Consider the following 26,181-nt stretch of genomic DNA (forward strand, 5'->3'; position numbering starts at 1 on the left):
GGGTCGACAGGATGCTGGGGAGCCTTCCTCAAACGCCCTGTGTTGCGACAAGGACAAGGTCTCAGACTGTAAGGAACTGATCAAGGTACGCGTCCTGGAGCGCGTGGCAGAGAGCAGGCACCTGTCGTCGACAGACCTTGCCGTCCTCTTTCCGGAGTGCAAGCCTCCGCTGGGCAGATGCTCGTGCGGGGCGAACGGCGACCCCGATCCGATGTGCCCACGCTGCACCCCCGTGCTGGCCGTGATGGAGCTGCTGGCCAAGAACCCGAGGCCGCTCATGGCATCTTTTGCAGAGCGTGCGGTACCAGGGCGAGCCCTGGCCCGTAACACGTACGACAGGGTGCTGCTCACTGAGATGCTGAATGACAGAGGGCTCCCTTGGTGCGCTAATCGCAACTCTTGCAAAGGCATGCTGGTGAATGCAAGGACGGGGCCCTTGAGGACTCTAATGTCCCCCGAGGCTTACAAGCGATTTGTTTTGGAACGAGTTAAGGCACAGCGGTTGGGCAATGGGGAGCCGGAGGTCACGCCAAAGACATCTTGCTGCGTCCTGTGCCTGCTGTTCAACCAGTCTGCGGCCGTAGCGCAGATGTGCGCTTCTGAGGGTTTCAGGCTGGAGGCTCACCCGACTGAGCCTGTGTACTACTTCAACGTGAAGTTTGCACCTGACGTGGGCGTGCCTGAGGTATCAGTGAGAGACTACCAAGGCTTCCTGATCAACTTTCAAGGGTCTGTTGGAAGCTACAAGCCCACGTTTTACTACAACTGGAGACATATGTTGGAAATGTTACGCAGAGACGCCTCCGGAACAGTGATGCTCGTTCACCCCGGACAAAGGCAGCCTTAGACACTTATCAAAACAAGTTATGAAACGAGTCTCTCTAAAAACGCGATCGTTGGCAAAGAACAAAAAAAAAAAAAAAAGAACAACAAAAAGAAAAGCGTTTCCAAACAACTACATGGTAAATGACAAACTCACATACCTGAAAGAATCTCTCTTCAGTCCTGAGCTGACAGCTCCAGGTTCAGCTGCACAAAAATGATATTGACCAAAGAGGAAAGTCCTTTCAGAATTCCAGATGAGTATTTGAAGCAAAATGCCCTCCTCTTTCTTGCTCCTTGCAACGTGACAACCTGCTTTGCCTGAGCCCTTGGGAGAATTCCTCCTCACTCCAGTCGGATGCTTGAATTTATGTGGTCAGATATCACTGTCTCTCCCCCTCCCTCTTTCCCTGCAGCTTTTCCTCCTTCAGACAGAAGACTCCACCTTCTAATTTCTCTATGTTTCTTTATCTGCCTTAGTGCCCTCCTTCTGCTGCTTCTGTCAGGAGTCCAACAGGAGCACAGCAAACAGGGCTTTCTGTGTCTAGGTCTGCCAGGGGAAACCTGCTCTCTGGTGCAAACAGAGCTACACCAGAAGACTGAGATCCCAGGCTCTTCAAACCAGAAACTGTTTCATGCAAACCTAGAGAGGTTCAAGTAAAATTACCTGGCTCTGTAAAAACACCATGGAAGCGAAGACTCAAAAACCGATCGATCCTTCTGCCATGAAAACATTCCGGGAAAAGTATTGGATGTCCAGCCATTGCCTGGGCAAGGGGGGCTTCGGCAAAGTGTTTCTGGGAAAGAGGCGGAGCGACAGGATTTCCGTGGCCCTGAAGTTTGTCCCGCTCTTGCGTACGAGATGCTGCGAGGTCGACGGGACCAGTAAGCCGCTCGAAGTGGTTGCCTTGGAAATGGTCACCAAAGACCCTCCGTTTCCGGGGATCATCCGCATGCTGGACTTTTACAAGACCCGGGGAGCTTGGGTGATAGTCACGGAGACGCCAGAGAACACGCAAGATCTGTTTCACTACATCACGACCTGTAAGCGTCTGTGTGAGGACACGGCCAGAGATTTTCTAGGTCAGGTCATTCAGGCCTTGCTCCACTGTCACAGCCGCGGTGTCGTGCACATGGACGTGAAAGACGAAAACCTGCTGCTGGACCCGTCTACGCACAAGCTGTTACTCATCGACTTTGGTTCTGCCGTTTTCCTTGAACCCGACAAAGTGTACGACACGTTCCACGGGACCGCGGTGTATGCACCCCCCGAACGGCTCACTCAAGGATGCTACAAAGCTCTCCCGTCTGAGGTCTGGTCGTTGGGAATACTTTTGTACGACATGGTGCACGGGGACATACCGTTTCAAAACGACGAAGAGATCCTACTGGGCGAGCTTCGTTTCAAAAAGGACCTTTCCGAGGACTGCGTGGCCCTGATGCAATGGTGTTTGAGCAGGGCGCCTGAAGAGAGACCGACGCTGAAAGACATACTAGCCCATCCTTGGATGTCGAAGCAAGACTCGGAGATGCACCAGGGAAACGCCTCGGCCGGGGACCCGGCGCGCACGCGAGGGGATCTCCCGCGATTGAAGAACGAAATGCAGCACCGTCCGTCGATGTTGACGCAAGGCTCCGAGAGCCCGGAGGAGCCTGAGGAGGAGGGGGTTAGCCGCACTCCAATCGAAAAGAGAGACGGAGCATTCATTTGAATCGGCAAATGACCTCCATGTTCCTTGGAGTGTTGCTGAAGAGACAGGACTTTCCGCGGCCACTCTGAAGTCTCACAGAGCCGTGTGTCGTCCAGCCTAGGCCCAGCGTTGCATGGGTGGCAGCTTTCTGATAGTTTGGCAAAGTGTGTTCCTTCAGGATTTCTGTGTTGCAATTTTGCCTTAGTCGAATAAAAGTTAAATCTGAACCAACATCATCTTGTGTTTTTCAATTTGTGTTTGCTGGGTGCTGTATGACATAGACCCCAATAATACCTTTTAAAGATAAATTGCTTTATTTTGTATTAGTTGATACAAGACACAAGCTGGCTTTGTAAAGATTGACAAATGCAAAAAATAATGAAAATAATAATACTACTAATAATAATATCAATAATAATAAAAATAAAATGAATAAAACTACATTGATGTTTACATTGTTTCAATCGCATATTGGTTAGCCTATAAGCAGGTTAAATTAAATGATTATTGCATACAGAGGTTAGATGTTTGTGATAAGCGTACGCACAGGTTAAATCGAGTGATTATCGTAAGCAGAGTATACATGTTTGTGACTACCTGACACGACTATGAGATTATAGTACGAAGATATTACATGAAGTTACTGTCTCATACAAGATACAAAACGGTACATATTGAGACGGATAATAGCAGGAGGAAACAAATCTCGAAGTCACAAGGCAAAACGTTGTTTGGTTTATTTGTTTTTTAGTATTTTTTTCTTCTTTTTTTTTAAGGTACTCAATCCACAAAGCCGTCACGCGCCGGGTTGAGTACTAGCAGCAATGGGTATGCCTAAAGTGCGAGTGGCATAGAAACCCTTCCGCTGGTAGAGCTCAGCCAGTCCCCTTCGAGGAAGCCCAACGGTGGAGCGCTTTGACAATGTTGCCTGGTTCTGAGTTAAGCCTGGACGCAGAATTGCGTATCTCATCCGTGCAAACGAGCCAGCCGTCTGGCCTCTGTCTGCGCCAGGACGCGGTGGGCTGGCAGATGGGAACATGACGTTCAGGGACAGTGTTGAGGTGTTCCCAAGCAAGACGTGGCCTCCAGGTACCCCTGCAACTGCGCTTCTGTATTCGGTGACACTGCATCACTTGTGGCAAATTGGCTGGACCCTGTAGGATGTTGGTCACCGTCTTTTCGGAACCGATCATCATTGGGTTTGCCTAGAGAAAGATCAACACAGTAAAAGTTGAGATGGCATGCCCCTTAGCGCTCAGGAAAGAATTAAAAAAAAAAAATAAATAAATAAAAAAGGTTACTTTGATGGCCCCGTCCTCCCGCTCGCCACCGTAGCACCAGCAGAGTAGAAAGAGAAACGAAAGTGTCCGAAGAACTATCATGCTGCCCACACTCAGGAAAAGGAATGTGTTTGGAAAGTCTGCAAGAGTCAGTAGCTTTTAAAACCCTGAGATAGAAGTCGGATTAAGAAAAAAAAAAAAAAAAGAATTGTAGCTTACTCTGATTCAGAGGTGCCGACCGCAGTTTAGGGACTCTGACCTAAGTTCTGAGAGTCCGACCACCACAGACAGAGTCTGACATTAGTCCCTCACCAAGAAAAGTCAAATTATAAAAAAAACTAAATAGTATAAAATATTAAAAAGTTTTCCACGCTCACTTGTTGGGAACATAAAACCACATTGTAAACTAAAACAAAACAGAAAAGTTTTCTACGCGCTGGTTGTTGGGGTTATATGGAACCCACCTTAGACTTAGGTAAATAGATAGTTTTGCACCCTGCCTTGTTGGGTTCGCGAGACAGAAACCTCAACAAATATAGTTCCGAGCGCTAATTCGCAGGGTCCCGGGACCCAAGCATAAACATGAACAAAACCTAGCCAAGGTACACTAAAACACCACATTTGTTCAGAGCGCTGCCTGGCGGGGTCCGTGAGACCCCAACATAAAATAAAACAAAATATAGTTCCACACACTACCTTGCAGGGTTCGCGTGACCCAAGAATAAACCTGAACAAGAGATAGTTCCGAGCGCTGCCTTGCGGGGTCCGCGAGACCCCACTGTACACTAAAACAGAACATTTGTTCAGCGCCCTGCCTTGTGTGATCCTAAACAAAATATTGTTCCAAAGTACACTAAAACAGAACATTTATTCAGCGCACTGCCTCCCATGGTCCGAGAGACCCCCGCGTGAACCTAAACCAAAATATTGTTCCGAGCACTGCCTCACGGGATCCGCGAGACCCCATCATGAACCTCGACAAAACTTAGTTCCAAACCCTGCCTCCCTGGGCCTGTGTGACCCCAAGGTGCACTAAAAAGATGAATTTGTTCAGTGCGCTGAAATGCGGGATCTGAGAAACCCCAGCGTAAACCTGAACAAAACTTAGTTCCGAGGTCTGCCTCGGCGGGTCCGCGTGACCACAAGGTACACTAAAGTGATGCATTTGTTCCCCGCGCTGCCTCGCTGGGTCAGTGAGACCCCAGCGTGAACCTGGACAGAGCGTAGTTCCGAACCCTGCCTCGCGGGGTCCGCGTGACCCAAGGTACACCAAAAAAAAAAAAAGAACAGTTTTTCAGCGCCCTGCCTCACGGGGTCCGAGAGACCCCAGCGTGAGCCTGAACAGAACTTAGTTCCGAACTCTGCCTCTCCGGGTCCGCGGGACCCCAGCGTGAGCCTGAACAGAACTTAGTTCCGGACCCTGCCTCGCGGGGTCAGCGAGACCCCAGCGTGAACCTGGACAAAGCGTAGTTCCGAACCCTGCCTCGCGGGGGGTCCGCGTGACCCAAGGTACACCAAAAAAAAAGAACAGTTTTTCAGCGCCCTGCCTCACGGGGTCCGAGAGACCCAAGCTTGAGCCTGAACAGAACTTAGTTCCGGACCCTGCCTCTCCGGGTCCACGGGACCCCAGCTTGAGCCTGAACAGAACTTAGTTCCGAACTCTGCCTCTCCGGGTCCGCGGGACCCCAGCGTGAGCCTGAACAGAACTTAGTTCCGAAGCCTGCCTCGCGGGGTCAGCGAGAACCCAGCGTGAACCTGGACAAAGCATAGTTCCGAACCCTGCCTCGCGGGGTCCGCGTGACCCAAGGTACACCATAAAAAAGAACAGTTTTTCAGCGCCCTGCCTCACGGGGTCCGAGAGACCCCAGCGTGAGCCTGAACAGAACTTAGTTCCGAACTCTGCCTCTCCAGGTCCGCGGGACCCCAGCGTGAGCCTGAACAGAACTTAGTTCCGAAGCCTGCCTCGCGGGGTCAGCGAGAACCCAGCGTGAACCTGGACAAAGCGTAGTTCCGAACCCTGCCTCGCGGGGTCCGCGTGACCCCAGCGTGAAGCTGGACAGAGCGTAGTTCCGAACCCTGCCTCGCGGGGTCCGCGTGACCCAAGGTACACCAAAAAAAAAAAAAGAACAGTTTTTCAGCGCCCTGCCTCACGGGGTCCGAGAGACCCCAGCGTGAGCCTGAACAGAACTTAGTTCCGAACTCTGCCTCTCCGGGTCCGCGGGACCCCAGCGTGAGCCTGAACAGAACTTAGTTCCGGACCCTGCCTCGCGGGGTCAGCGAGACCCCAGCGTGAACCTGGACAAAGCGTAGTTCCGAACCCTGCCTCGCGGGGGGTCCGCGTGACCCAAGGTACACCAAAAAAAAAGAACAGTTTTTCAGCGCCCTGCCTCACGGGGTCCGAGAGACCCAAGCTTGAGCCTGAACAGAACTTAGTTCCGGACCCTGCCTCTCCGGGTCCACGGGACCCCAGCTTGAGCCTGAACAGAACTTAGTTCCGAACTCTGCCTCTCCGGGTCCGCGGGACCCCAGCGTGAGCCTGAACAGAACTTAGTTCCGAAGCCTGCCTCGCGGGGTCAGCGAGAACCCAGCGTGAACCTGGACAAAGCATAGTTCCGAACCCTGCCTCGCGGGGCCCGCATGACCCAAGGTACACCATAAAAAAGAACAGTTTTTCAGCGCCCTGCCTCACGGGGTCCGAGAGACCCCAGCGTGAGCCTGAACAGAACTTAGTTCCGAACTCTGCCTCTCCAGGTCCGCGGGACCCCAGCGTGAGCCTGAACAGAACTTAGTTCCGAAGCCTGCCTCGCGGGGTCAGCGAGAACCCAGCGTGAACCTGGACAAAGCGTAGTTCCGAACCCTGCCTCGCGGGGTCCGCGTGACCCCAGCGTGAAGCTGGACAAAGCGTAGTTCCGAACCCTGCCTCGCGGGGTCCGCGTGACCCAAGGTACACCAAAAAAAAAAAAAAAAAGAACAGTTTTTTAGCGCCCTGCCTCACGGGGTCCGAGAGACCCAAGCTTGAGCCTGAACAGAACTTAGTTCCGAACCCTGCCTCTCCGGGTCCGCGGGACCCCAGCTTGAGCCTGAACAGAACTTAGTTCCGAACTCTGCCTCTCCGGGTCCGCGGGACCCCAGCGTGAGCCTGAACAGAACTTAGTTCCGAAGCCTGCCTCGCGGGGTCAGCGAGAACCCCAGCGTGAACCTGGACAAAGCGTAGTTCCGAACCCTGCCTCGCGGGGTCCGCGTGACCCAAGGTACACCCAAAAAAAAAAAAAGAACAGTTTTCAGCGCCCTGCCTCACGGGGTCCGAGAGACCCCAGCGTGAGCCTGAACAGAACTTAGTTCCGGACCCTGCCTCGCGGGGTCAGCGAGACCCCAGCGTGAACCTGGACAGAGCGTAGTTCCGAACCCTGCCTCGCGGGGTCCGCGTGACCCAAGGTACACCAAAAAAAAAAAAAGAACAGTTTTTCAGCGCCCTGCCTCACGGGGTCCGAGAGACCCCAGCGTGAGCCTGAACAGAACTTAGTTCCGAACTCTGCCTCTCCGGGTCCGCGGGACCCCAGCGTGAGCCTGAACAGAACTTAGTTCCGGACCCTGCCTCGCGGGGTCAGCGAGACCCCAGCGTGAACCTGGACAAAGCGTAGTTCCGAACCCTGCCTCGCGGGGTCCGCGTGACCCAAGGTTCACCAAAAAAAAAGAACAGTTTTTCAGCGCCCTGCCTCACGGGGTCCGAGAGACCCAAGCTTGAGCCTGAACAGAACTTAGTTCCGGACCCTGCCTCTCCGGGTCCACGGGACCCCAGCTTGAGCCTGAACAGAACTTAGTTCCGAACTCTGCCTCTCCGGGTCCGCGGGACCCCAGCGTGAGCCTGAACAGAACTTAGTTCCGAAGCCTGCCTCGCGGGGTCAGCGAGAACCCAGCGTGAACCTGGACAAAGCGTAGTTCCGAACCCTGCCTCGCGGGGTCCGCGTGACCCAAGGTACACCAAAAAAAAAAAAAAAAAGAACAGTTTTTTAGCGCCCTGCCTCACGGGGTCCGAGAGACCCAAGCTTGAGCCTGAACAGAACTTAGTTCCGAACCCTGCCTCTCCGGGTCCGCGGGACCCCAGCTTGAGCCTGAACAGAACTTAGTTCCGAACTCTGCCTCTCCGGGTCCGCGGGACCCCAGCGTGAGCCTGAACAGAACTTAGTTCCGAAGCCTGCCTCGCGGGGTCAGCGAGAACCCCAGCGTGAACCTGGACAAAGCGTAGTTCCGAACCCTGCCTCGCGGGGTCCGCGTGACCCAAGGTACACCCAAAAAAAAAAAAAGAACAGTTTTCAGCGCCCTGCCTCACGGGGTCCGAGAGACCCCAGCGTGAGCCTGAACAGAACTTAGTTCCGGACCCTGCCTCGCGGGGTCAGCGAGACCCCAGCGTGAACCTGGACAAAGCGTAGTTCCGAACCCTGCCTCGCGGGGTCCGCGTGACCCAAGGTACACAAAAAAAAAAAAAGAACAGTTTTTCAGCGCCCTGCCTCACGGGGTCCGAGAGACCCAAGCTTGAGCCTGAACAGAACTTAGTTCCGAACTCTGCCTTGCGGGGTCCACGTGACCCTAAGATACGCTAAACAATTCGTTTGTTCATAGCGCTGCCTCACGGGGTCCGAGAGACCACAGCGTGAACCTAAACCAAATATTGCTCCTAGCTCTTCCTCGCCAGGTCCGCTAGACCCCAGCGTGATCTTGAACAAACTGTACTTCCGAACGCTGCCTCGCTGGGTCCGTTAGACCCCTGGGGAGGGTGAAAGGGGTGTTTATCTTTTATATATATATTCATAATAAGAATAAGAATAAGAATAATACTAACAATAATAATATTAATAATAATAACAATAAAGAAATTTAAAAAAAAAAACCAACTGTAAGGTTGGCACCATCAGGTGGCAGAGAGGAAGCATGGTGAATGTGGACTAAGACCAAAAAAAGAAACAATGAAGCCCCCGTAACCCAATTGGTCAAGGATAAAAAAAAAGAGAAAATAAAGGTGGACTGCATAATGCATTCGGTGGAAATCTTTTCCTAAAAGGATGCCCCTTGTTGGCATTAGATCAAATAGGAAAGAATTCAGGGTTTCAGTGACCCTCAGAGAAACGGCACCCCTGGTGACCGAGGGTAAAAAAAAAACAAAAAAAAAAAAAACAGAGTGACCGCAGTAGAGAAAGGCGACCCCTGCTGTCCGTGAAATAAAAAAAAAGAACCGGGGAATTGGCGACCCCAAGTGGTCGGGGGTGATAGAGGGTGCCTGAAACGTCTACAAAGTTTTGGGGTGAATGACCACTCTTCAGTGGTCAGGGACCAAACCAGGATGAGGGGGTGCGTTTTTAAAATGACCCCCCCATTCCCTTCCTTCAATCCAAGCCTTTTTGTTCCCCCTCTAGGACAGCCAAAGGGTTAAAATAAGCCCCCCCGTTCCTTTATCTAATCCAATTTATTTCTTTTTTCTCTAGGATAGCGCAAGGGTTAAAAATCGAGGACACTACAACATTTCACAGTTTAAAGTTTCAGCAAAAATGTGTTACAAATAAAAATTGTCCAAAGGCATCATCATTTAAGAATACGAGTTGCACACCAACCAACCAACCTGTACAAATATGGGGAAGATGAGGATCTTGGGCGCCACTTTAACGTATCCATAGTTGGCATGTGGAGTATGTGAGCGGACAATGGTGCAGTTCTGGTAGTTGGCAAAATTCGCATTCTGCTGTTGGTAGTTGGGAATGCCAGCATTAGTAGATGTTGATGACCCTTTTGATGTCTTGGAGTTGTTAGATCGCCGTAAGAAGCCAGTTCGACTGGACATGCCTGAACCGCTGCTACTGACACCACCAGGTAAAACACCACCACCACTCTGGGATTTCTGGGACTGTTGTCCAGAAGTCTGACGTGTTGGGTATAACCTGTTGAAGCCTGAGGCTGAAATAAAAAACGCACTGTTGACTTTTATAAAAAGGCCAGAAAAAAAGACCAACATGCAACAGATAAGGACAACAAGGCTTTAATCATATGCACCCGTCCAGGGGGTTGACCCGTATGGGTGCTTCGAGTTTTTGGGTGGAGAGGAGCAGCTGCATCTAAACAGGAGCGTAGCCACCTAAAGGATGTCATTAAAATGGAATGTACAATTGTCCTACGTGTGGTAAGTCTTTTGTAAAGTATTTATAAAAATTATGTGAGTTACACACACTTAAAACAGACAGGTGTTGCTGTCATATGGTGCTCTAGAGTAGAGGGCTGCATTGGGATCGGGTCCCGCCGGGTCCCGCGGGACCCAACCCAAATCTCGCGGGATTGGGCGGTTTGGATTGTGCTGCGGGCGGGAGCGGGCGGCAAAAAATAAACCCCGCGGGATCAGTGCTGGCATGAATATCTCATGAATATATATAAGCGAACTTCGTTAGGCTGTGCAGCTGTTGGTTTCTTATGTACTGAAGCTCCGTGAAGGCACCAGGTAGAGACGCCCAATGGCCTCTGTCATGTAACCTGATGTTGGGGGTGCGCCCCGCCCCTTCTCTTACTAAGAGCGCGCTTCAGGCCGTCTGTCTGCGCGCGCACACACGGACACTTTTAACCGAACAGGAATGTGAAAATATATTTAATATTTAAGTTGTACATTACCCAAGAGGAATGCATCAAAAGATGAGGCTGGAGGAGGGACATGAATCTCTTTAATAATATCAATAAAAATACATGTTTTTTTCCTGCGGGACGGGGGACGATACAAAATCAATGCATCTCTATTACTGTGCGGGACTAAATTCTCTGAGTTTTGCGGGTGCGGGCGGGAGTGGACATACATAATGCGGGAGCGGGCGGGAGTGTAACGCATACGTTGCGGGAGCGGGCGGGATTGGTCAAAAATTCAACGGGCGCGGGCGGGAGCGGGATGAAGAAAATAGTCCCGCGCAGGGCTCTACTCTAGAGCCACACATTAGCATGGTGTGAGTACTGGCCCCTTACAGACCGTGTGCAAAGGCTGCATACGTGGGTTGTGCAAGTATAGGTACACGGACTCACACCCAAACTACCCTCTGATTGTCTAATTTCCTCATTTCTAACAGTCAAGCTGCAGATAAGGAGTGCACGCTTATCACTTATACAGCACTAACTGGCTCCTTATGCAGTGTGCAGGATTCAAAAGACTAAAAAATCCTCATCTACTTCACACTTACTTAGTCAACAATATTACATTTTTGTCAATGCCCCGTACATATTTGCCCATTTCTTGTCCGCGGACAGCCCGTATTCCTCCGCGAGGCCAGTTGTGACTATGGCATAAGTTTTGATTTGGCTGGGAGAGTGTGGGAAACAAATTTGGTCCAATATTTGAGGTTGCAGGAGTAATATAGATATAAATATGACTACAACTATATTTTAATTTTCCTTTGACTAATGGAAACCATTTACCTTCATTTTGATAACCTAAAACAAACAAAAAAAATGCACCTGCAGTTAGATATGAGGCCATCTCTTCCCTTCATCTGCTAAGTATTTACTAAAAAACAGATCATACAAGTGACAAAACAAAAACTGTTTAATATGGGAGTGGATCCATGGAGTTTGTTCACCCACTCTCATCACCATTTCATTTTTACTCTTAAATAAAAAACAGACCGCCCCGATATGTTACAAAACTTTGTGACCTGCAGAAACCAAAGGTGTTTTTTAAAATACTAAACCTTATCAGCTAACTGCATGCTGAGAGTAACATCTCCACTGTTTAAGGTCTTACCTAGTGTTCCCTCAGTGTCTTGATAAACAGGCCTCAGGATCTGAAAGCAGAGCAGCGTAAAATGACATTGAGAAGCATTTTAAACAAATTAAATTATGTCTAGATGAAATTGAGAGATTAAGCAGACATTTTGATGTTATGTTTCACTGTTTAGTTTAGATTGGTGATGACAGGCGACTTAATTAACTTAATATTATACTACTTTGGTTATTTGAGCACAAGTACAAGGTTTTTCTTATAAAAACAAGCAATTTTAGTTTTTTTATTTAGTCATAATGCTGGATAATTTTTATCATATATTTTAAGGCCCTTTTGTTATTTAGATTAGAAAGCTCACTCAGTCAAGAAGCAAACTTGTGTAATTATTTTTGAAGGTTCTCTGAATCTATGAGCGGGTTGACCATTATTTCCCAAGAACAGTGACATGATCTGGATTAGATGTAAAAAAAAATAGAAAGCTACCATTACATCATACATTATTATTCAAATCCATTAAAGCAGGTGGAGTGTTATTTGGAAAGTCCCAACAAGTTTAACCATCTCAAAGTTGGCACTGCCTTTTTTTGGCAGCAAATCAGGGTATTTCCTCAGCAGCATGCATTTATTGTGAACCGAAGTAGTGCGTCCATTTAAAACGCCATCATTATGACCTATTTCCACAGGGCATTTTTTATATTTAGCCGGGTCAAAACACCGAATTTCTGCCTCGCTTTTGTTAGTAACAGAAACTGCAGCAGTTCGAATGAGAAGATTTGTTCACCGTGATGGTGCGTTCCTCTTTTCCTCGAGGCTATACAGTTTTTTGGGTTTTTTTTTTTCAAATACACTTGTGTCTTTGAACGGTTCCCTGCCCGTTCTCCTAACCTGATGTCAACGGCCACTCTTGGTACACACTTTAGAGAGTTGGGTGCATTAACTTAAAGCAGAAAAGCATACATTAGGCATGCTCATGGCCCATACAAAGGCCTCAGGTCACAAACACTCTTCAGAGCAGAGGTATAGAAAATATAAAAGATGAGTAAGTTTCCCAGCTCTGTATGAGACATCTCTGGATTTAGTTAGTTGCAATTGGTTGATAAGCACTGAACTTCCTACTCTTCCTCAGTAAGAGGAGCTGTGAATCAATTCCTGAATCTCATAATTTGCCACCCTAGATTGTATTGGTTAGTATTTTTTGTTGTTTAGAAGATGTTGGCTAAGGAATTCAGATCAGTCCTTATGTTGGATTAGATTTTCTTTATTTTGTGATTAAAACTTTAATCTAAAATACAAAAAAACGTACTAAATGAAACGCCACATACATGTCCTGCTGTACATGTACATGTGTTTTTACAGGAAATGTAAATGTTTATTGAATGCCATAACTATTTGCATTATAGATATTAGGTAATTCATGACATACATTTCTTTAGATTGTGTCTGTGATATTAATTATTTACATGTTGTTTTCCATAATGAACTTTGTTGCTTGAACATTATGAAGCAAATACAACCAAAGAGTCCCATGGAGCTTGATGCTGCCTTTGCTTCCTTTAGCTTTTCGGTGAATGTAATGTGTTAAAAACACACATAATATAAATGAGACAGCAGCATCCCAAATGATGCAGACACACTGTACATACAGTCCATCTATCTATCGGCACTAGGGATGTATGGTAGGGAAACATATCTAGGGGGAGCCACCAAATGACCATGGTGAAAGGGAGGAGGGCGAAGAAGATGATGAAGATGCAGTCCTCCGCTACTTTGCGGTACCTGGCTTCCAGGGTTGATGGGCGCCAGGATGATGTAGTTGTCTCCATTTGATGCTTTCACCCGGGTTCCTTTTAATGTGGCAGTAGCAGGGTGATGGAGAAGACGCGGTTTTCCATCCAGATCATCCATCGAGCCTCCCTGAGCTCCCCATGCCAGCGTACCCCGGCCTACGCCGACATTGTTGCCCGCTTCAGACCCATTCACCAATAGCCTGCGTGTGGCGGTGGCACGGTGGTGAGCCGGGAGAGGCGGCACGGCTGGGGGGGATTTGATTGTGCCAACATCTGGCGCATGCCTGCGCAGAGGGGGCGATGGGGCCTCATAGTTTAAGGTGGAGGGTTTATAGGAGGGTCTGTGAATGAGACCCTCAAAATTGGGTTTCGCAGATGGACCAGTACGCCACACAACCACTGTGATTTCATTGGCGCTGTTTCTGCAACACAGCAAAAAAAAAATGTAATTTAAAAACAAACAAGGCAACACTTGTTTTTTGTGAAAATGTGCAGCATATAAAATCTAAAAAAAGACATAGTGTTTGCTAAACTAATCTGGTATAGAAATATAACAATGACCTTTTCCTGCAACCACATGGAAACAACATATAGTATTAAAATAATTATTTACAAATATCAGGACTGCAAAATGTAAATTTGTTAAACTGAGAATTCTATTGAAATTATACACTTTTCACCTTTTTTTACTGTTTATTTTAGCCTAACCTCAAGATTCTGACCTGATAATAAAATAAAAATACTTGAGTAAAAAATCTGATTTTTCGGCCAGAATTTGGACTTTTTTTTTCTTTTTTTAAATCTGACTGAAATTTTGATAACAGGTGTCTCATAGTAACAATAAAATAACAAATGTCAGATTTTTTTTCTTTTCAAATGCCTATTTTATCCTCAAAATTCTACAAAATATGCAATCTCTTAAACATTTTGTCTTAAGCAAATCTAAATCCTATATTAAAATATGCATAAATGTATATTTTAATGATTCCCAACCATCCTTTGATAATCTTTGCCTGTTTTAAAACTACTAACCTCTGATATAAAACCTTGAAATATTATTCATTCTGATATTATGCTCACTAGCATAGTTGCTACAGAGAAAAAAATCAAAACCAAAATGATTCAACAGGTTTTAGTATAGATGTTCAAGTTTATTTTGCACAAATTTTTGCCGCTTCATCCTTCATTTAAAAATAAAAATTGGACGACAGGAATCCTTTACCATTTTAAGCCGCTTTTAAAGGCTAAAAGTACAACCAAACTTTTTTTTACATCCTTTACTTTTATAGTAATGTGCATTTGTATGTTTTTCTCTGGTTATTTATGGTGATTACCTTATAGCATGAGCTAGGTCCACGCATTTCCACTGCTCCACTGGCTGCCCATTTAACTGAAGCAGAGTGTCCAGTTGCTGCAGACCAGCCAGATCCGCTGGACCCCCTGCCAGAGTGAAAGGAAAGACTAGTATGTATCCAGCAGGCCCAAGTAGTCTTTGAAGTGCAGAATGACATTATGTAGCATGGATGAAATAACAACCTTAAAGTAGTGGGTCAGAACACCTTTGAGCTTCATGTAAACTGACATGTGCATGCAAAACTTGCCTGGATCAACAGCTTGCACCCTCACAGGGGAATCGGAGCAGATGGTGAATCCATATCCATCCTTTCCTCGAAGGATGGTCACCTGCAAAAATGACCAAGCAGACAGATCCATACAGTCATTTTGGGATGCAAAAACTAAGGTTTCCGTCTCAGCCCCCCACTACCTGAGGTACCAAAAGTAGGATGCTGGCAAAATATTTGACTTCCTCCCTAGAGGGCGAGTAAGTAGGTTTGCTTTCTACTGTTACTTCCTATTAAAACTGTCTTGACAGCAGTTTTCCGGTGAGTGTAATTAATTAGTTGAGTTAGAGGAAAAACTACTGCAGTGATTTAGAAGAAATGTACTAATTGATTTAAAGGCTTTTGGGAACTTATATGAGAAATTACCACCATAGAGGAAATTGTACCATCTAATTTGTCAAACTTACCAACACACACTTTAAAACACAAAAATGTGCTGACAATTCTTTCCCATTAACCCTTTTGTTCTTGTTGCCAAACATTTTCTCTCTGCACCTGATGGCCTGAGCCAAAAGCAACATGTTTCTATCCAAAACATTTCACTTTCCATCTCATCTGCACATCTCTGGTTTTTGTTTCTGCAACAGAGCAAAAGCATATGAATACACTGCTAAATTACAAAATCTGCCCTTAAGGGAGAAGCAACAATGTGGAGATTCAGGGATTATTTAGAGGCTCGAAGCTTGTAATGACCCTAAAATGTCGGGTGCAATTGTGGTTTTGCACAGTCCACTGATTTTTTTTCTCTGAGATAGAATTGTTTTTTTGTTTTTTTCATATTTCTGTGAGGATTGACTCTCTACATTATTCTCTATAACCAAATGCTTAATACTGGAGTGTTACACCACCCAAAGTCCAACCACAGTTTGTTTAATCCTTCCTATTAAGCAGACACACTGTTAAGGGGAAAACTGAGAAGTTTCTTCAAAAAAAGTGGAGATAATGTTAAAAAAAAGAAAGAAATACATGGTAACAAACTGAGATTCTACATTTATAAGAGATGAAAAGATTATGAACAGATTAGAGTGTCAGAAAAAGGGGAGCTGGACTTGGGAAATTGCAGAGCAGGGGAGAAAGGTAAACAGCTGAACAGATGGTACTCAACAAAAACAATCCAACGGAATTAAGAATGAAAAACAACAGATTGTTATGGAAAATTTTTAAAAGACCAGCCTGATGCGACATAAATTGGAAACAAATGCCTAAAAATGAACAGAGAATGAACAGATGTGGGAATGTCTGTCTTTAAAAAAAAAGAGTTCCATCTCTGCTGTCTTTTTGAACAGAAACTGCAGATTTACTAAAGCCCTAGTTCTATTACCAAATTAAGATACTAATCCAATAAATCAGGATTAATTCTCTTGATGTAATTTCTTTTTTTTTAGTGCATGAAAAATGACTAATGAGACAATTTACGTGAATGAATGTTATAGTGTCAAATTGCAAGCATTCATTTTCAATGTAGCTGGTATAAGAAGAGCATTTAAATTCAATATAGTCTAACCTGAAAGAAAAAAAGAAATGGATCTTTGCTGTCCTGAATTTAGATACAAATTGCTGTAAACTGTTTGCGAGTGTGACAGGACTTTTTCCTCCTGGTTCTCATGCTCAGCACGAATGAGAAGGCAGGAGCAGGTATCCTGCCATTCTCTATTTGTTGATAGCAGAACTTTTCCTATCTTCGTTCCACAAATGCAGTAAAAGGTAGAATTAACAGTTGACTGTTAAAAAGACTTCCATGGTATGGATGTTTTTCCTTTTTTTGCAACGATCACTTTTAATCTTTAATTTTTCCTAACTGTATATATTTGTTATCTTTTATACAGTTGACCCTGGATTGTACACAAGAGGCATGCTTTCATCTGAAATTTCTCTCCTTCAGCTTTTTGTGTGCTGTCCCTCCATCAGATCTTTGTCTCAGAGTATTAAGCTTCAATAATTTAAAGGATGAAGAGCTGCTTCTCCCTTTCAAAAACAAAACCCACATTCATTATATATCCCATGCCTTCACTTCATAAAATGTATTTTCCTGTTCGGCTGGACAAGTTGTGAAAAGTGCTTTTTCTTCTGTGCAGGTATAAAAGGATGTACTTGAGTGTCAGATACACACATAAATACTGTACAATTAGTGCAGCCATTCTACTTTTTTCTGTTTTTACATAGACACACCTGTGGTAGCCTACATCCAATGCAGAGGTGGCAAAGCCCGTGAATAGTGTGTATCACACCACTTCCTCCTCTTGCTCTGTCCTCTCCAGCATTTAGGTCTGCAGACAACACGCAAACGCTGCGACGGTGACTTTCCACCTGGCTGCTCCTTCTGCAGCCTGAGTATCTCCACAGCCTTCTCTGCGCAGCTGAGCATGTTCTCCTGGGGCTTTGTTCTGAAGGTTCTGAGGTCTTCAACGTGTTGTGAATCATCTCGACTGCTGTCCAGAGAGTTCAAGAGGTGACTTCCTTAAGCCTTGCGGGCTCCAGATGGCAGACCAGATGAGGTGGCTTTAGATGCAGATCATGTGAAACTTGAAGAATCAAAAGGGGTCGTTTCACCTTCTTCTCAGCTGTCACTGACCTCCAGATGAACTTAATTCCATGTAAAGCTCATGAGTGACTCCAGTCATTCATGAACATTCAGCTGTGGGCGTTTTTTGGTTGCTTTCTTCTCAGCTGCAGCAGATGTTACTGTCCTCTAGTAAATCCCCCCCCTATAGTGTCCATTCTCCCTTCTTTCTTCTCCTTTTAGCCACCACTCTAACACCCCGCTCCTCAGTGTGTTGCATGAACAACAGAAGCTCCAGTAGCGCCTAAAATCAGCTGTGTGAGTGTGAGTTGGCGTCACGCAGGCGAGACGAGCTCCGGCTTGGCCTGCTTGGGCCCGACTGTAGCTCCTGGCAGGGGCGCTCATGGGAACTCTTCCACAGCAGAAGAATGGGAGGAAGTGCCTCCCACTGCCCCCCACCCCCACTCCCACCATCATGCACATACACACACATGTACAATCACTTATGCATACCTCGCCACTCTGAGGCAAGAAGAGCTTTGTGTGTCGGCCCCCGATAAGGTCGCTTTGCTTCCTGAGTCCTCACTGCGAGGCTGTGAGAGGTGCTACAGTTCTCTGAAGCGACCAACAAAGGTGAGGCACATATGAATTAAAGTGCTACAGGCAGGACGTTGATGGGAAATGTCTAAAAGGTCTGAGAAAAGTTCATTTCGGACCACATGAGCGCTGCCATGGGAAATGCTTCAAATTCCCTGACAGGTTTGATGCCAACACAATGACCACAATTCTAAACAAAAGACAATTTAATTTGATTTTTGTTTGTTTCAAGGACTCACTCGCATTACTTATACGTCACGGGCCACCAGACTCTTTCCACGGTAGTTTCCCATACTCCCTGTCCAGACATCATGCTTGTTTGTTATCTTTTCAACTTCCATATTTCCTACGCTTTTCCTTTCAGCTGTTCCCTCTCACCTTAAACTGCTTTGTGCGGAAATCTGCAGGTCTGCAAACCCTCAACGTCCAGTTATCCAAACAGTTTTTTTGCTTTTGTTTTTTAAATATATATACACATTTATATGTCTGATACAATGGTGGGAATCTACCAAATAATGACAACAAACACTTCAAAACTGGCACAAAGTAAGAAGTCTGCATTGATCCTACCAAATCCTGCCAAACCCATTTAATCCCACCTTGCCTCCTTTTCTTTTAATCCCTTGGATTTCTGGCTCATGGATAAAACATGAACAGAAAGCTGACACAAGGACTAATCTCCTCAAGTTAATAAAGTGGCAGACAGCGCTATTGTCTTTAGACACCTTCATGCCAGTGGTAATGGCAGCTTTCCCCTGTCTCTTTTTAAAGGGGTAAGGGTTACCCATCAAGAACACAAAAAAAAATCTTCCCGCTGCGCTGTTCACCTCCAAACAGGCAGAAGGACTGATTAGAGGGAGAGGAGAAAAGGAGAGAATAAAGCATGTCTTACAGAGAGGAATGAAAAAGGAGTTTTGAAAAGCTCAACTAGAAGCCAGACAAGGCCAATCTGTTTTTTAGTGTGGGATTTCTCTCTCATTTTGTGTTTCTCTTTCTGACCCAAATAAACACCCAACAAAGGGGGAGGTGCCCTTGAAGCCATTCAGCACAAGACCGGTCCAAGACCAAGTTCAGGGTCACAGCTTAAGATCCACTTTAAATTTAAAGACCCACTGTGATGAAAATCATGTTTTGGGTGTTTTTAACATTCTCTTGCAGCATTTTTCTTATGATGGAGGACATATAAAAAAAACAATTCAGCTCAAAAACAGCATTTCTGGGTGTTTCTTCATTCAAATAGTTGTGAATCAGGAAAAAACGCAAAAATGCCGTTAGAAAAATGGTGTATACTTATAGCGCTTTTTCTACCTACAAGGCCCAAAGCGCTTTACAGTCACAGACCCATTCACCCAGGCACACACACATTCATAAATTCACACACACATTCACACACACATTCACACACTGGTGGTGGCTCCGCTGCCGAACACTGGCACCAACCTACCACCAGAGGCAAGGTAGGGTTCAGTGTCTTGCCCAAGGACACTTCGACACATGGGTGTGCAGGGCGGGGCTCGAACCTTCTATCTTACGATCATGGGTCGACCGCTGCTCCACAGCTGCCCAAAGAAAAAGCCTGTAGCAGCGAAGCGACTTAGGTGCTACAGACGGTGGGCCACAAGCTTCCTGCTCCACTCCATTCTGATGAATTGATGCATAGATGATTTGTTCTTGTTTGACCTGGTATTTATTTGGCTCAAAACTCTACAACTGGACAGATCCAATATTGCTTTGTGTATCAGTATTTGCTTGCACCGCTAATGTTAGGTTGGGGTTTAATTGGAGCTGTGAGCTAGCAGAAAAGCATTTAAACAGATGAATGACAGGATTTCGAGGCAAGCTTCCTCTACACCAACAGTCCTGCTCACAACTCAGAGGTGAATTTGTAATGAACTACTGCCGCTCTCCAGAAACTATGTCTCAGTAAATGACACCATTTTTTGTTTTGTTTTTGGAGGCGAAAAATGGCATAGTCATTATTAAAAGAACACTGGGAACGCTTTTACAATAGATCAAAGGATGATGGGAGTAAGACTTAAAGCACCAAAGCATTGCTCTGTAGGTAATTAACTACATAAAGTGACATCAGCTTTAGTGCTGATGTTTGCTAAAGTTCTGCTTTATGGCATGGTAACATAGTCACATGGTATATATGTTTTATTCTCTTTTTCATGCGAGAGGGAAATGTAAAAAATGCATGACCCCAACATCTGGATCATAAAAAATAGGACCAGTTTTGAACTTCACTATAAATAATTCAGCAGGTTTACTGGAGCACAAAAGGCATCATGTTAAGTGAATTTTATACAGACACATGAGTGCTTATCTACTGATTTTTCAGCAGTTTCAGCCTTTTTCTTACATTATTGTATGTATACAAAAAAATACAAAAGTGTCTTAAAGTGTTGAAATTCTATTGTATGTGTTGTTTACTAAGGTCTGGGGGTTAGCGTTAACAATAAAATGAAAAATGAAATCCAGGTAACTTTAGCAATCTATCCAATTTCTTTTTAAGCTTTTAACCTGGGTTCCAGTACTTGACATGAATCAGAAGCAGGTAAAATATGTCTATATCAAACCTTCTAAATAAATCACAGCTAATCCACATTTTAGATGGCAAGTTTTAAAATATTAAATTTGACCTACAATCTGAGAAAGTGGCTGTTGGAAATCATTTCTAATGGTTCTGAAAGATTTATGATTTCACCATCTTATAAATGAATTTCTGTTCAGAAATGTGAAAAATAAAAAAACTTAAGTTGTCCCCTGGTGGTGGTAGAGGTAAATCTATTCTCGACAACAACCCTTATAAAGTCAATTATCACCAGTTCTTTAAAAATGCAGAACTGACAGACCAGTTGTTAAGCTTAGTGTTAACTATTTAATAGAAAAAAATTTGGGTTCTATAATCCATGATCAACTTTAATAAAAAGAATAACCTTTTTATTTCCTGATCTGAGACAAACACTGTTTTCAAATCTGCAACGTCCGCTGTAAAAACACACCTTTTTGTCGTCAATGTTCAACAATCAATTCACTTTGCCATGATTGATGGATAAACAATGACCCAAGTGCAGGAAAACTGGAGAAAGTCTGGTAAAAAAAAAAAAAACGAATCCATAAAATAAAGTGAAAAAGAAAACAGAAAAGAACTGAAGCAAAGCATAAACAGGAAAAAAAATCCTGAGTAGAAGGAAACTATGACAATCTGAAAACAAATAAGTTATAAACACTGGAAGAAATTAACAAGAGGCAGCTGTGACAACTTAACCTAGGTACCAGCAATTATAGAACAAGAGGCAGATTCAAACAAAACAGGACTGTAAAGCTCCACACTGACAAGTCAGAACAAAAAAATGCATTACTGATAAACTAAAGTCTGAAATTAAAAAAAGGAAAAAAAAAAATCAAAGAAATACAATTTGTTTTCACGTTTACACACACTTTTCCATGTAATCGACATGCCAGAGCTAGTTACATAGAATCCATTAGGAGGCAAATGACCAGTAAAGTGATAGCAAAAGACTGCATGTCCAGGGAAAACAACTATCAACTTTTTAAAGAAATGCTCTGCACAACTGGCATGATTAGAAGACTTAACTGGAAATGTTTAAAAGAACCCTGAACACCAAGTTTAAAATTTACTTCTGCTTTTTCTCCTTTAAGTATTTAACATAACATAACTTTGAAAACTATTTTTAACTGATCAGCAATCCTAAAAAGTGGTTTTATATAATAAAGTGAACATTTTCTTTAAAAACAGTAAAAACAGGCTTCTTTTTAAGAGGGGAAGGTCAAATGTTTTGTGCATGCACTAAAAAAACGTTTATCTACCCTAACTAAAAAAAAAGCACAGTTTCAAGCACAGTTTATCTCTAAACTGTAGCAGGAAAGAGAAATAGCTCTAACAAATTGCAGAGGAAAGCTGTAAAGGGATTGTCAGAGGATAAGAAAATGTGCCTGAAATAGCTTTGGGGTTTCTAAAGGGACATTCCTTGGTGGGTATCATGTATCTTCAGCAGAATCTGAACTCTCCAAAGCATTTAATGAGCCCTGAGTAAATCATCAAAAACAAACTGATATGCCAGGTGGTCATCAAACATTGAAATCTGTTTAAATCGGTAAAGAGTGGGCAGATAATGATACCGCAGAGCTCTTTGTCTGCTAAAGGGTGATAACCATGGGGTGACAACGTGGTAGGAGAAAAAAACAGCACAGAAATTACTACTAAGTGGAGGAGGACAGTGCAGTGGCATGGAAGGGAACAAGTTCAAGGCAACAGAAGGTGGGTAGAGAAAAGAAAAGACAGCCTAAAAGGTTTTTCATTTGCCCTCAATTTAGTCTGCGAATTTGCCCTCTTTGCTTGAACTCTCCTCTGAGACGGTCCTTCACAATCATCTGTTCCTCTAATTCACCCATAGATACAGACGAGGAGGGAGGGGAAGCAGCAAAAGGGAAGGACCATTCATAAATACGGATGTGAAACTTTTCCACAACCAAATAAATCAATGGATTTACAAAAAAAAATGTCCTCCCAAAATATAAAGCTTTCTTTTGATGTAAAGTATTAAAAAAAAAAACAAGATATATTTCAAACGAAGCCAATGAGTACACGACTGAAAGAGCGTGTGAACTGTTGAACTTCAAGGAAGACCTTTTTTGTGTGTTTTGTAATCCTTCGCAGTCAGAATCAGGAGCAAAACAGAAACTTCATTTGACCAAACCGCTTTCTACAGATCCACATCCTGGAGTGTTTCCAAAGCAACACGGATGCAGCTTGAAGTCACACTGATCAGCTGAATGGCTCCAACTGTCAGTCACTCCAGGAGCCCAAATCTTAATGGTTTTAATACGTTCTGCTCAAACTGTACAAATCCAATTGATGTGGGGGTTTTACAGTTAGAATGGGACTAAACTAAGTTTTTTTTTCTTTAATAAACTCTATCTTCATTCCTTTGTAGGCAGGAAAAAGTTGAAAAGTAAAAAAAGAAAAGCGGCTTACAGAGCTGATATACAAACAGTGCTGCAGGTTAAATTACATTCTTTAGATTCTAAATAAAACAACTAGCCGAGCAGTTGCAGCATTGCCCCAAACAGCATAGGTTTAGCATCACGAGACACAATCCTTTTTGACAGGGGCAAAGCTAGAAGTCGCCTGGCATTATTGCAGAGTGACAGTGTACAACAGAACAGTCACAGCGTAAGCATGACATTGCATTTCAACATATGGTAAAAGACAGCTTTTTTCGCTCACTTCCATCCCCAAAACATCTGCAGAATTTGCAGAAATTCTCCCGAAAATCTGAATAACTTATTAATAAAACAGAGTGCCTTGGTTTGTAACTGAGCAACAACTTTTAGACTAAAACGCTGAAAGCTGCATGACGGCTCCCTCTTTTGCATTCGAGTGACCAGCTTCATGGACCACAAAGAGAATCACTCAACCTAAACCTCAATAGCTAACGTAATCCAAGCCATTAACAAAGCAATCAAATATCAAACGGTTTCTATGGGTTTTTCAAAGTAAAGGTAGGAAATAAGAGGCTATAAATATCTGAATGTAAGGTTTGTTTGTCACACATAACTTCTGACTGACTGATGGAGTTTGCATTTACCCTACTGAGTCCACCGCATGCATGTTAGGAAAACTGATTACCGTATTTTCCGGACTATAAGTCGGCCTTTTTTTCATAGTTTGGCAAGGGGTGCGACTTATACTCCACAGCGACTTATATTAGAAATAAATTGAAATAAATACATTGTTAACCCTCCTGTTGTGTTCATTTGTGAGGAATAGAGATGATGTTCCTCTGTCAATTTGATGTATGAGGTATGTTAAGTGTTAAGAGTATGTTAAGTGACTCAGAGAATCAGCAAAGTTTTTTTTACAGTAACATCTTGAAGGCTAACAACAAAATATTCTATTTTCCAATGATTTCATAGATTCAGAAATGCAATAAAAATGACAACTGTTTCTAAAAATACAGGATGAAAACAGAGTATTAGTTGGCCAATGATGCTTCATGAAAAGAATAAATAAATAAGTTTGAGAAAAAATTATTTTGAAATTATTAGATAAACAGTCTGCTATGATTGTATCATATAAGGTTGTGAAAGTTAAAATGCGACTTATAGTCCAGTGCGACTTATCTGTGTTTTTTTCTACTTTATAATGCATTTTTGGGCTGGTGCGACTTATACTCCGGTGCGACTTATAGTCCGGAAAATACGGTAGTTGAAACTTTCTGTGAATACATAAGTGTGCATTGTTGCTCTTGTCAGTTGTCTCTGTATGACTAATCAGAAATTGCAGCGTAAAGAAGAGAAAACAGACATTTGACTCCTAAAATCAATCAAACATTCAGATACAAAACTGGTGAGCCAAGGACATGTCCTTTGCTAACCTCACCTTCTTCTCCATCTTTTGTCCGACTGAGACAGTGCTTGATCCAAATACACAGCAGCAGTTGAAGAGCTAATGCCAGCTGACAAGCAAAGTGATGCTGCATGGCTCTGTATTCAGGGTACAGCTATTTATTACTATTAGTAAATTTTCTTTGCTCTTTGCCAATGACAGAGAAGGCTCATCAAACATCATCAAATGGTGGCAAAAAAAGCATTTGCATCAGATTTAAAAGTGCATATCAAGTTCGTGCTTTAAAGTGAGGAGAGGGCTGTGTTTTTCAAAGCATGAACATGTGCCTTTGTTTTGTTGATAATAAAATAAAAAATAATGTATATTTCTTTGAAAATGAATACCTCTTAGAGTGCCACATGCTCTATTTCTGTTTCAGTTTATGACAGTCTGTAAAAATCCTAAAAAGTTCTTGTTTTTCCTCTCGATTTATTATGTTAATTCTGTTCATATGCGCAATGCATATTAAAACATATAAAATATTCATGAAAGAACATTTTAAATATCTTTGTCTTTTTATCAACTTTTTTTGGTTTTGTTGTGTTTTTTTATGTTTTATTTAAAAAAACTTGGAGTTGTGCATTAAACAAAAGGACAGGAGCTTTTAATAAAGCAGATATGAAGCAAAATTAATTTATAAAGCTGGATGTCTTAACATTAGGATGTTTAGTTTGATTAACCAAAAAGTGTCTGAAGTAAAGGTACCGGTAAATAGTTTAAAATGTAAAAATGTTGTGTCTTTTTAGGAGCGAAATCACCTTAATTGAAAACAAAGAAATTGAAAAGAAAATTAAGAAAAAGTAGGATATGGTAATAAGTTTCTTTCAATTATTAACCATTTACACATCATTGACATGTTTTTATACACAGTGCAAGGTGTAATAAACTTTCACAAGGCTCTGACTTAAACTCCTGCAGAGAACCTTTCTGCTTGATAATCTGCCAAACATGTAAATTTGCTGATTTAATTCTTCAGTGCTCTAATTGTTCTGTTCTTAAGCAAATACTCCTTTACATAAGTGCTGTACAAGATTCCCATTCATTTGTAAGTGCTTTCCAGCCTCCTTAATACCAAGAAAGCAGAAATTGGCCCTTAATTTACCTAAAATTTCAAATAACAGCAGGAAATCTTGCAAAATATAAAATACAAAAGTATGAAAGGCTAACACCAAAAAATACTGAGAGCAAATAGTGATTCACATTTGACTGCAAAATTGTCTTATACTGCTCCACATGCAAATCAGCCTTCTGACGAACAGCCTTTCAAGAAATGACATCTTGCTCCATTCACTGCTCAAAGCTGAAGCACATAATTTAATTAGTTGCTATGGCTGCTCAGGATTTGTAAAGTGGAATTCGTGCAGCCACTGTCTTTCTAAAGGTATGCTTATGCATGATGACTTTTTGGAATCAGTGCAATGTCAAAGGTCAGTGTTGAGAGAACCTAGCCAATCCCTGTGCACACACTTGTGCAATAAATACTGATACACAACAGAAAACGCAAAAGTACAGGGAATCAGAGAAACAAAGTTGTTATGGGTTGTACTTACTGTTAGGCATTGCATTATCTCAGGGTGATTGGTCTCGGGGGCAGCACCATGGTTTGACAGCACAGCCTCTGAAACGTAGACAAAGGCATCACAAGCTGACACAGTGCTTCTGGAGCACATTTCTCCAATGCAAAACAGCTTTCTGGATGAACACAAATAAAATCCCCAAATAGTTG

General features: G+C 43.7%; 1 protein-coding gene and 1 pseudogene across 3 annotated transcripts in view; one reads left to right on the forward strand and one right to left on the reverse strand.

Annotated features, from left to right (window-relative positions):
* LOC105358401 (regulator of G-protein signaling 3-like) overlaps positions 1 to 26,181 on the reverse strand; it is a 143,095-nt gene that overhangs the window by 86,978 nt on the left and 29,936 nt on the right. For 2 of the 3 annotated variants that reach the window (XM_023960529.1, XM_023960531.1), the window contains 6 exons: positions 26,006 to 26,073; positions 14,923 to 15,004; positions 14,656 to 14,761; positions 13,311 to 13,743; positions 11,556 to 11,595; positions 9,408 to 9,739 (listed from right to left, as the gene is read on the reverse strand). In XM_023960529.1, coding sequence (XP_023816297.1) covers positions 9,408 to 9,739; positions 11,556 to 11,595; positions 13,311 to 13,743; positions 14,656 to 14,761; positions 14,923 to 15,004; positions 26,006 to 26,073 — 1,061 coding nt within the window. Of the gene's footprint in view, positions 1 to 9,407; positions 9,740 to 11,555; positions 11,596 to 13,310; positions 13,744 to 14,655; positions 14,762 to 14,922; positions 15,005 to 17,112; positions 17,847 to 26,005; positions 26,074 to 26,181 lie in introns of those variants that run through there. The other variant, XM_023960530.1, reaches the window with a different exon arrangement.
* Positions 39 to 2,744, forward strand: LOC111948295 (annotated as a pseudogene).

The sequence above is a fragment of the Oryzias latipes genome, chromosome 12 (genome assembly GCF_002234675.1).
Source record: "Oryzias latipes chromosome 12, ASM223467v1".
Lineage (NCBI taxonomy): Eukaryota > Metazoa > Chordata > Actinopteri > Beloniformes > Adrianichthyidae > Oryzias > Oryzias latipes.